The sequence below is a fragment of the Anomaloglossus baeobatrachus genome, chromosome 3 (genome assembly GCF_048569485.1).
Source record: "Anomaloglossus baeobatrachus isolate aAnoBae1 chromosome 3, aAnoBae1.hap1, whole genome shotgun sequence".
Lineage (NCBI taxonomy): Eukaryota > Metazoa > Chordata > Amphibia > Anura > Aromobatidae > Anomaloglossus > Anomaloglossus baeobatrachus.
Genome location: NC_134355.1, coordinates 57,958,735 through 57,971,204, shown reverse-complemented (window position 1 = coordinate 57,971,204; position 12,470 = coordinate 57,958,735). Strand labels below are relative to the sequence as shown.

The window sequence follows — 12,470 nt, the reverse complement described above, 5'->3', positions numbered from 1 at the left end:
CACTGCAATGTCGCTGGGGAGGTCGCTGTAACGTCACAAAACCGGTGACGTTACAGCAATGTCGTTTGCGATGTTGCAGTGTGTAAACCCAGCTTAAGACAGTAATGATTAATCTTTCCAGTTAAATTGGAGGGGTTTTTTTTAACCCAAAGAGACATTAGTGTAGATAGGGCAAAATATTAAGAGATACGCCTTGACGTTGGCATTTGGGTTCACATAAAACTGGCCTTTTTTTATATAGGTATCTAAATTTGTGTATTTTCTTATCAGTAATGCATTTTTATATTCCTATATACATTGTTAACATATCTTAGCATTTCAGAGTGCAATCTTACCAGTTGTTTGAAACTTTCCATCCATTACCATCATCTTGTGTTATCTCTTTTTATCTCCCATATGTCTCTCGCTCTCAGATCATATCTGTTAGGCCTAAAGCTGGTGTCACACTAAACGACAGCGACAACGACGTCGCTGTTACGTCACCATTTTCTGTGACGTTGCAGCGACGTCCCGTCGCTGTCGCTGTGTGTGACATCCAGCAACGACCTGGCCCCTGCTGTGAGGTCGCCGGTCGTTGCTGAATGTCCAGCTTCATTTTTTGGTCGTCACTCTCCCGCTGTGACACACACATCGCTGTGTGTGACAGCGAGAGAGCGACGAAATGAAGCGATCAGGAGCCGGCACTGGCAGCTGCGGTAAGCTGTAACCAGCGTAAACATCGGGTAACCAAGGGAAGACCTTTCCCTGGTTACCCGATGTTTACGCTGGTTACCAGCCTCCGCTCTTGCTGCCAGCGCCGGCTCCTGCACTGTGACATGTGGCTGCAGTACGCATCGGGTAATTAACCCGATGTATACTGTAGCAAGGAGAGCAAGGAGCCAGCGCTAAGCAGTGCGCGCGGCTCCTTGCTCTCTGCACTGTGACATGTAGCTGCAGCACACATCGGGTTAATTAACCCGATGTGTGCTGCAGGAGAGCAAGGAGCCAGCGCTAAGCGCGGCTCCCTGCTCTCTGAACATGTAGCACAGCGACCTTATGATCGCTGCTTCTGCTGTGTTTGACAGCTAAGCAGCGATCATAACAGCGACTTACAAGGTCGCTGTTACGTCACCGAAAATGGTGACGTAACAGCGACGTCGTTGTCGCTGTCGTTTAGTGTGACACCAGCTTAAGCCACACGGCATGAAAATCGGTGTGAGTGGAGTGCGATAAAAAAATCTTATTCCACTCGGACCAATTCTGTGTGTCAGCACACATGAGCGATTATTTTCTCAGCCCTAATCGGACCGAGAAAACAATTGCAGCATGCTGTGGGTGTAATGCGAGACTCTTTTCTCTCGCACCCATTCAAGTCTATGGGGTGAGAAAAAAATCGCACTGCACTCGAGGTACACCGGTGTACCACGAGTGGAGAACGAGAATCGCAATAGCCGGGTACAGAGGAGAGAGGGAGAGAAATCTCTCCCTCCCCTCCTCAGTGCCGGCCCGCCCGCATGACCGGACCTCAGTCGCAGGGACACTCGCATGACACTTGGATCTGCTGTGCTGCCAGCGTGAGCAGAGTGTCATGCGAGGGGATCACAGTAATCCCTATATGGCCCTGGCCTTATATTGCACATCGGTCCATCCCTAGTGCCTGCTATTTCCCTCCATCTCTCCACCCTTCTGTGTCCTTGTGGGCCTTCCTTATCTCGTAACTTTCTCCACTTCTCGTTCTACATCCACATTGGATCTCTCGATTGCTGGAATCCGTCTGCACAGTAGAAATGTAAATATCTCCGCCTTCCCACAGTTTACAAGACAAAGTCTCCATTTCCAAATTGATGTGGATTGTATTTTTTTTTAAATTTGATTTGACAACTTTATGGTAAATAGTTAGTTTATAAAAACTTTTTATTTTAGAATGTGACCCCTATACGAGGTTTTAAAGCATTGGGTTACCCTTTAGGAGAAGAGCCCAAAATAAGACTTCAGGATACAGGAAGACAATGTGCAGATATGACGACGTTGGCTCTCGGGCCGTAACGGGCCAGCAGCATCTCTGGGGCATGTTCTCATGACACTGCATATTATTTTTGGCTACAATATATTGCTCCCTTGGTAATATAATATTGTACTTCAGCCCCTGGCCCTCTGATGCCTTCATAAGAACACACTGTGCAGATCAATGAGTCGCAGGCTTTTCCTGTTGTGCCTCCCTCAAGAAACATTTGCTTCCTCTTCTTGAATAAAGTAAACATGGTTTATATTGGGCTCCGATGTAATAAAAAAAACTGCAGTAAAGACGTAATAGAATTTTTGTTTTTAGTAATAAGTAGTGCAAAAGTGCAATGCACCCAATTGGCATTTAGTAACTATGTGATGCATAGACTGTATCATAGTACACATGCCATAGGTGGGGACCCCCGTCTCGGAGAATTCCCATCCATTGTGAGCCTTTGTGGGGCTTCCTCTCTCTACGGGAGACAACGAGCAAACAAGGACAGGGGAATTGGCGTAAGGTTTAGCTGCCCTCCTTTCCTACAAGAATGGATAGGAAGTGAGGGGGAAAGCAGCAGGCCAGGTAGAAGCGGTTGAAGTCTTGGCGTAAATTACTTTGAGACCACCAGAGGAAATTATTCTGAGAGCCCCCTGTTCTACTTGTGCTATTTCACCTCTGTTTTATATGTTGGACCCTAAACACAAAATTTCAACCCTTCAAACAGCTGATAGGTGTTGATGTCAGATGTAGGACCTCCACTTATCCAATATCCTAAAGATACACTGACGAGCAAAAGGGTAACAATGTTTTGAGCTTTTGACTTTCAGGCTCCATATCTCACCATCCACCACAGCTTTGGGTGTGAGAGGACCTTCATTTTATAGACAATCATCTTGGCTATCTGATAAACAATTTTGTCTTGCAGCTATTTAGCATATAATAACACACTGAGGTATTAGGGAATGTGAGAACAGTTTGTAATTTTTAGTATAAAGGAAGAAAAAGATTTTTCAAACCCCAGGAGCAAAACAGTAACAATGCAGTGATATCACACAAATCTGCATAACTAATCATATGCTAAATAGTTGCAAATCAAATTTATGTATGAGAAAGCCAAGATGTGTCTATAAAATGAAGGCAGTCTCACACTCAAAGCTGTAGTGAATTGTGTGATATGGAGCCTGCAAAACTAAAGTTCAAAACATTGTTACCCTTTTGCTCGTCAGCGTAAGCTATCAGTATTAGTCACCTCCAGGCAGCTGTGGTTAGCACTGTAGCCTTGCAGTACTAGGATCAAATCTCAATGAGGCATGAATTTATATGTTCTTCCTGTATTTTCTTGTTTTTTTCTAGGTACCCACACTGATCTCAAGAACTGGTGCTCAGATGACTCCCATGTGAATGGAATATTGGTGTATTATGCACACCTCTCATCAATACAATTTAATGGGAGCGCCGAAAACAAGACAAATACAATGCTTGGCTATCTCCGGCAATCCCACCGAGATTGGAGGTGTGCATGATCAACCATTGCTCCATTCACATGGAGGTCTTCAAAGCCCTGGCTCTCATGATTGGTGAGGATCCCAGCATTTTGTCCCCTAGTGGTAAGGAATTTTTTCCTCCATCCTATAAATAGGGGATATCTGCTAAACTTGGTACAACCCAATTAAGTGCTCATGTATATGACTGATTTTCTCGTTCAAATGCTATCTGTAGTTTTCACTTGATCTTATGATATTCTGTGGTCTGTGCACATATCCCATTTTTTTTCTCTGTCCGAGTGGTCACGGGAAAAGATGGGGGACATGTCCAATTTTGTTCCGAGTGTCAGATTATAATCAGCAATACAAGTCTATGGGTCCATGTAAAACATCGTCCGGCACTTGGATGACATCTGAGTACTGTCCAATTTTCTCGACCCAACATAATGGAGGAGGTGGAGAAACTTTTTTTTTTCTTTCCACCTCATAGAAAAACTGATCCAACTCTGAGTGTGAACTGAATAATTGGACCATTTTTTTCCAATGGAGAAAATACGGTTGTATGCATCTACCCTAAGGCCTCTTTCACACGTCCGTGAAAAAAACGCACGTTTTTCACGGACGTGTCAAAGGTGCGTATTGCCCTCCGTGTGCCGTGTTTATGGCACACGTGTGTTCTCCGTGTGTTATCTGTGCTAACACACAGAGAACAGGAACTTTCTGCTCACCTGTCCCTGGCGTTGCTGTCCGTGGTTCTGATCTACGGTCTCTGGTCCTGCCGACTGCTGCTGCTTCCGGTCCTCGGTGCAGTGAATATGCAATGAGCGGCGGTCGGAAGCAAGTGACAGCAGCGGCAGAGATAGCAGAGCTGGAGAAAGTGAGTATAGAAATTCCTTTTATTTCACAGGCATGTGTGTTTTCTACCGGCACATCCGTGCGGTCTGTGTGCGGTCCGTGTGACACCCGTGATGCCGAAGAAAAACGGACATGTCTACGTGTGCAGCATACGGGCACACGTATGCTCCACACAGACACACGGTCCATGTAAAAACACACACGTGAGCGCAGACCCATTGATTTTAATGGGTCTACGTGTGCCCGTGTCTCCGGCACGTGAGGAAACGGACCAAACACGTACCGGAGACATGGACATGTGAAGGGGACCTAAGAAAGAGAAATGAGACAATAAATGGGCACATGAGTGAGGTTCTAGGATTTACCGGTAGTAGCCAGTGGCTCATTAACATTCCGAGTCTGCTTTATTTCTATAGGGTTTGGTTGTATTTTCATGCTGTCTGTTTTAATGAAGCTGTCAAGTGGGGTGCTAATACTTATTAAAATGAGTCTTAACAAAAAGTCACCCTATGAATCCGATCCCTGTGCCTGACCTTTATATTTCCACAGTGGGAAATGGTAAAACCAAATAGTGACCGGTCATTAGAAAGTCTCCGGCACAGTTGGGGGTCTGGGACTGTCCAGCAGACTCAATCAGTCATTTATTATTAGTGTGGTTTTTTTAGTTTTATTTATTTGTATTCTATGATACCACATTATGGGGGCAACATGGATGTCAATGAGGGGCACTGTTACGTGGATTGTGAATGTATGGAGCATCATGGTTATTGATGTGTGAGCTATGGATTATGAAAATTTGTTTGATGTGGACACTATTGTAGAGGTATTTTATAATAGTTCCTTTTATGCTGATACCAAATTTATATAACTTTTTTTTGTTTTATAAAATCACATTATTATTGTTTTTTTTTTGTTTGCATTTCTATTTCTGAGTGCCATAACTTTTATATACTGTATTTCTGTCAAGGGAGCGGTGTGACGGATTTTTTACTTTGCTGGACTAGATTTAGCTTGCAGGTTTTTCCTTTATGTATTTTTTTTTATCATTTTAGATATCAAATTTGCAAGAAAGGATGTAAGAAAGTTTTTTTTAATGGCATTCAGGATAAATAATGTGATAGTTTTATGATTCTGTTAGTTACGGATGAGGCAATGTCAAGTTTATTTAATTTCTTTTGTTTGTTATATTAACACATTTAAAAAGCATTCCTTGTTCAAATACAGATTTTTGTTTAATTTTTACTTGGAAATATATTTGCACATTTTTTTATATTTTTTTTACAATATGGATTAATTCCAAAAGGAGACTTGCGCCTGCGATCGTTTGATTGTTAAGTCTTATGCTGCAATAGCAACCAGTCGTGTCATATGGGGGGCTGTTGAGAGATGGAGAAGCCCCCTTCTTCTGCAATTGTTTGTGTCACGCTGCTGAGGGACAGATTGGGGGCTCCTAGGTTGACCCTCAAAGTGGGGACCCTGCGCCTTCCCTTGGCTCAGAGGTGGGCTTGATGGTAGCGAGGTCTGAATCCCCAGCATGACCCTAACTCCTGTCCAAGCCCTGGTGTAACTCCCCTCCCCTCCTCCACCCAAGGTGTGAGCCGGAACTGTAATCAGAAACCCCACAACAAAACACGGACAGAGGAAAACCTAAAACTCGTACACATGGCAAGCAAACACAAAGGAGTAACAATACATGCACAAGGGAAAATAACGTAAAAGGGAAGAAGTATACTGACAACTGGGAAACTTCCACATCGCACAATAAGCACACCACAGATTACCAAAATTGGATCACCACAATAAGGGGTACTTTGCACACTACGACATCGCAAGCCGATGCTTGTAATGCCGAGCGCAATAGTCCCCGCCCCCGTCGCAGCTGCGATATCTTGTGATAGCTGCCGTAACGAACATTATCGCTACGGCAGCTTCACATGCACTTACCTGCCCTGCGACGTCGCTCTCGCCGGCGAACTGCCTCCTTCCTAAGGGGGCGGGTCGTGTGACGTCACAGCGACGTCACATGGCAGGCGGCCAATAGAAGCAGAGGGGCGGAGATGAGCGGGACGTAAACATCCTGCCCACCTCCTTCTTTCCCGCTTAGCCGGCGTGAGCCGCAGGTAGGAGATGTTCCTCGCTCCTGCGGCTTCACACACAGCGATGTGTGCTGCCGCAGGAATGAGGAACAACATCGTAACATTGGTCCTTCCGTAATATCGAAATGACCGACGCTACACCGATGATACGATTTTGACGCTTTTGTGCTCGTTAATCGTATCAAAAACGATTTACACACTACGATATCGACAGCGACGCCGGATGTGCGTCACTTTCGATTTGACCCCACCGACATCGCACCTGCGAGGTCGTAGTGTGCAAAGTACCCCTAAGACTGGAATCGCTGCACAACCTGGAGCTATTATCGGCACAGACTGAAACAAACTGGTACCTTAAATTAGAAACCTGAGCTCTTAGTTCCTGTTCACCAGACTGCAGGAATTAACTCCTGCAGAACTGAAGACCAGTGAATCTAAATCAAACAACGCCCGACTCTGGCTGAACAACTCAGAAGCATCATGTTGCTTGTCAGACTCTGTAGTGTGAACTAAGTCCAAGACCAAGTGCGTGCAAAGCCGAACATCGCATGACAGTTTGATTGTTAAGCCTCATGCCGCAGTAGCAACCTATCAGCAATGTCATGTCACATGGGGAGCTATGCGGAGACGGAGGAGCCCCCTTCTTCTGCTATTGTTTCATTGTCAAGCCTCATGCTGCAATAGTAACCTATCAGCAATGTCATGTCACGTCACATGGGGGGCTATGCAGAGACAGAGGAGCCCCCTTCTTTTGGGATCAGAGTTAGAAGTCGTTACGGTGGCTGTATATTACAGCTCAGCTCCTGAGCATGTGCTCGATGAATGGTGTAAATGTTTGATCATAGCTTCTCATGTTGATTGAAGTAAGAATTTGTTCAGGGAAGGGAAGGGGTTAAAATATAGAATGCTGTGTACCTCCATTAGGGTTAGCTTGGAAGCTCTCTATATAGTGTGTTATTATGGAGTGTAATCTATGAGCAGTCTGCAGAGAGCTCCCCCTAGTGATGGTTATAGGTAGACAGAATGTTAGGTTATATATCTGGAGAGAATTTAGAGCTTTGTGCAAGAAAAATGAAGCTTCATCCGAAATAAAGATAAATTAAGAAATTAATCAGCGCCAACTCAGTATTGTGTACAGGGTGTGACAGGAATACGAGTGACGTCATCACATTTGAGGGAGACATTCATAGGAAATAGTATTTTGACACATCCGAAAGAGGTATTTCTTAAAAACAGCAATTAAGGCGAGATATTACCGAACTGTCTGTTACATAACGGATTCATTTATGCCGTCAAGCTGGAGACGATGCAGGAAAACGGTGCGTGACGACTGAGCTACTGGGTAGTAACAGAGACCGATGCACTTTGTCTAGATGAAGGGCGGTTTATTTCTCAACGTGTTTCGAAGTTGTCACACCTCTTCTTCAGGAGAACCACCAAGTTCTATCCTATATTTTCTCATTTTCGAGTTGTAGACTGCTGTCAGCCAAACACTTGAGGAGAGCTGTCCCTCCTGACCACCGAGGGTGCGTGCATTCTTAATAAAGAGACGGAAGTAAGCCGCTGTCAGAATCTTATGGCTAATGTGCTTTGAGAATAAAAAGATGGGGCATGTTGAAATCCAACAGCCCAATCCTTCTTTTAGCCTTTATCGATTGGGCACCCCAAGCGATGAAGGCATGACCAGCATGAGCTGGTCGAACTGATGTTGAAGTGCGCCGTTAATATTTATTTGTATGGAGGAATACCTGTATATTTGGCACCCAGTGGAACGTTCTGGTGCTTTGTGGTACTGACTTGTATCCAGTAAGTACATAATAGGCAACTTTGGAACTCATTTTTTTTTTTTACGTTAAGGACCTGTGCACTCGGTGTGTATTTTTATGCTTTTTTTTTGAGAAATCTGCACCAAAATCTGCATGGCTATCCTGAAGCCAGCAAAGTCTATGAGATTTCCGACATGCTGTGAATACGTCGCTTTTGTTTTTTATGCAGATTTTGGTGCAGAAAAGATTTGCAGCATGTCAATTGTTGGGGCGTTTTATTCTGCATTTTGATCCCTTCAAGCCATTGACTTCACTTTTAAAAAACACATTAGAAAAAAAACCGCACCAAAAACGCACCGAATTTTTTTTACTATGTGCCAAAGAACCTAACAAACAGGTAGTTACTAGGAAATACAACTACCTGCCTGTTACACCTGTCTCTGGCTCAGATCACTCCTACCAACAATTCAGTTGCTCCACATTAACAGAGCAGCTCTTCTTCCATGCTGCTCTGTCGATGGGGTGTGACTTGTGGCATCATGATGATTGACAGCCGGCTCCCCAAGTTAGGCAGTGAGGAGCTGGCTGTCAATCTGCATTACGTCGGCAGTAACGCTTTGTCAACAGAGCAGAAGAAAAGCTGCCGCTCTGTGAAGCAGAAGCCAGTAACTTGCCAGCAGGAGTGGTCTGTGACTGTTCTGTGCCGGCGGGGAACGGCCCTGGCACAGCAAGTCGATAGTTAGCAACTACCTGCCTGTTAGTAAAGGCCCGGACAACCCCTTTAACTAAAAACAAATATTGGGAATTCAGCATTGGTATCCATATATGATGAGATGCCATAGAGACAGCAGCAGCTACACACACAACTAAAAAGAGATACATGCTGTGATAATCGCGCAGTGTAGATAGCCCGCCGATCTCCCAAAAGCATTCATTTGCTTCTTGAAATTATCTTTTGGTTTGCACAGAAGATCATCGTTCTTGGCGGTGCATCAACCAGTGTAAGGCCGGAGTCACATGAGTCTCACATCACCCCGGCACGGCTGCAAACTCTGCTGATAGGAGCGGGTCGGCTGCATGTATCTCTATGTAGCTGAGACGTTCCTGTCCGGAGGGCGGTAGGCCGTGCCGGGTAATGCGATGTGAGACTCACGCGAGTCTCTCGCAAGTCTGATTCCGGGCTAGTAAGGACTCACGCAGTCAGAAAAATGGAAGCCTGAGTGCACAGAATGACTTACAGATTGCTCATTTTGAAGTTCGGTCTACCTGTGTAAACAGACTATTAAACAACCACCAACCGGTAAACATGTCGCCATTCGGCAGTCATTTAGTGCTGTGCATTAGTCCATTAAATTGCATCTTTAAAGTTGAAACAAAATACTTACTGGTACTGATTTTGAGTTAAAGCCCATAGCTGCATTCACAATTTTACAAGCTTCAGAGCTGTAATCCTCCAACTGTTTTATTGTTTCCCTGTGTGCAAAGTACATGCTCTGTTGTTTTTACATTAGAACTCTCCGAGACAGATGTGTCTGATAACTTATGCTTATTGTTTTTACTTTAACCGAGAAGAATTGTGAATGCAGCTCTGGACTATAACAGAGGTTTTGTAATGATTAATACACTTTAGAAATATCATGACCACAAATCTTCTAGTGTGAGTAGGCCGGGCTTTTTCTTTCTACACGTTATCACATTAAAGTAAATTCGTATTCGAGGCAATGATCCTAATCTTAGTGTAAATTTCTTTTCAGGAGCAGTTCAGAGAGGAGAAAGGAGAAGTCTCGAGATGCAGCCCGGTGTCGGAGAAGTAAAGAAACTGAAGTGTTTTATGAGTTGGCTCATCAGCTTCCTTTGCCTCAGAACATCAGCTCACATTTGGACAAGGCCTCCATCATGCGTCTGACCATCAGTTACCTCCGCACACAAAAACTATTATCTTCCGGTATGTACAAGTATGTCTTATTTTGTTTGATGTGTTTTCAATTTCAGTCTTGAGTTAAAACAGCTTTTATCTGCACCGATAGAGTAATATTTTAATTTCACGGTTGTACAAATCTAGGTGGCGCTCTTACTATACACATAGAAGCTTTCCCTACTTGTAAGAAATGTGAATTGTCAGTAAAGAGAGCTTTGAGATTTGGATGAGATAAAAATTACAAGCCTAAATTTATACCTAGTGATGGGCGAATAGTAACTATTCGTGTTTGGATAATGATTACCGAATACCGAGCACTATCCCAGTATTCAGCACGGCAAGAAAAATGCTCGGGTTCCCCATTGACTTGCATTAGGGTTATTATTCGTGACAAATACCAGAATATTACTTTGGGATTTGTTACGAATAATCCGAACACAAATACATACTATTCGCCCATCACTAATCATAACCAAAGGGGTAAATTTTGGGCCACTAAGAATGATTTATCTCTGCACCGTGTGTACCTATGCCCCAGTGTCACGGAGTATGTAATGACAGGACAGGGGCCCCTATGCTGTCCCTCAGACTTGAGACCCTGCGCTGTCCCTTATCTCTGAGGTAGGGTTGATGGTAGCCAGGTCCGAGCAACCAACGTGACCCTATCTTCTGTCCGATCTTACTATCCCTCTCCCACAACCTTGGGGTGGGCCAGAAAATACAATGACAAAACCCCACAAATGACACGGATAAGGGGGGATGTAAACTCGTACACACTGCACCAGCGCCCGACTCTGGCTGGACAATCCAGAAGGTGTGTGCAGAGCTGAACATCGCATGACACACAGTCATTACCAAGAAAATATAAGCCCTTTATTTCCTGGTCCTTCAAGGAATTTTCCATCTCCTTTCAAAATGTGAAGGGATCCTGAAAAAATAAAGTAAGAAGTTTTACTTTCTCAAATACCAATACCCCTCTGGTAGTCTCCTCTTGAACTGGGAGCCACTGCAACATTGAGGTTCGTTGTTGGCTGAAGGTCATATGACTAATGGACAGAACGGCATGTCTTCTAGTCCAGGCAGTGTTGGCGGAGCAGTGGATTAGAGTGCTAAATAGCATTTCTGTCTTTATTTTATACTGGTGCCAAATTTAAAAAAAAGTCCTGAAAAATACCTTTAATGACATGAACTTAACACTTCCCACAGTAATTGACCATCTGTTAGCGCCTTCCACCTGGTAAAAAAGAAACAGTCCGTTCTGTAGCCACCTGGAAGCTAAGCATTAACCCAATTACCAATTATCTGGTGTACCTTGCCTAGTACACGTAGCACAGGCTCAGGACCCTCTTCTTTGCCAGCTCCTTGCCTACTCCAGTGTAAGTCTTTTAGGTCCTGCCTGGAGCAGTTGAAGACTAATCTCATTATGTTCCTGTTTAGATCTTACCTTCACCTTCTATTTTTCTTTGTTTTTCATGTCCAGACGTCCGTTCCCTTAGATCTTCTGGGATGGGATAGCCTGGGGGAGATGCTAGAAATTACCTGGAAGGTTGTATATGTTCAAAATTCTAGCAAATATTGAAATGTGCAGCTTAGACCTATTCGAACGGTCAACATCTACTGTTCGCTGCCCCAGTTTGGTTCCTTTAAGTTGATTGGTACTCATTAGCTCTTGCAAAGTTCTTGGTTTGTTTGATTCAGGCTTTGTACTACCCTTTGGACTGTGTTGGTGTTGTGTGCATTAACGTTTTTTGTTCTACAAAAATGTGTAAGATTAAAAGTTGACATCCATGTCTATGTCCACATATTTCCTAATGGAACCAAGGATCGGCTAGGTAGAAGTACCGCATACTCAGGCCTCAATGGCAAATGTCGGGGGACAGTCAAAAGTGCCCCATACACATTATTACCCTTCATGTAATGTGTATGGGATGCTTTTTATATGGCTAGGATAGGCCATCACTTAATGATCCCTAGGAGTCGGATCTGTCATTAATTTTCAAAATGGAATAACCCATGTAAAAGTTTAGAGAAGGCTAAAACAATAATGGAAATCTCAATTTTGGAATAAGATTTGATTGCACGCACTGCAAAATGGAACTCACTTGTGATGGATTATTTGTATGGTTTTAGGCAAAAATTGGAGGGATCTGTCGCGAGCGGAGGAGGGGACGCTGCGCTCTCCCTACTGCTCGGGTCCGGCCGTCGCTGCTGCTGCGGCCTGCTGCTGCTCGGTGGCTCGAGCGATGGGCCGGATCCCGGGGACTCGAGCGGCGCTCCTCGCCCGTGAGTGAAAGGGGATTGGTTTTTGGGATTGTTTATTGTCCGTGACGCCACCCACGGTTGTGGTGATTGTGTGGACACCACCGCTGC

At 44.3% G+C, this 12,470-nt stretch overlaps 1 protein-coding gene across 1 annotated transcript in view; it reads left to right on the top strand.

Moving 5' to 3' along the window:
• Positions 1 to 12,470, top strand: part of EPAS1 (endothelial PAS domain protein 1) — a 163,028-nt gene that overhangs the window by 72,014 nt on the left and 78,544 nt on the right. Inside the window, exon 2 of the mRNA XM_075339194.1 lies at positions 9,937 to 10,127. Coding sequence (XP_075195309.1) covers positions 9,937 to 10,127 — 191 coding nt within the window. The remainder of the gene's footprint in view (positions 1 to 9,936; positions 10,128 to 12,470) is intronic.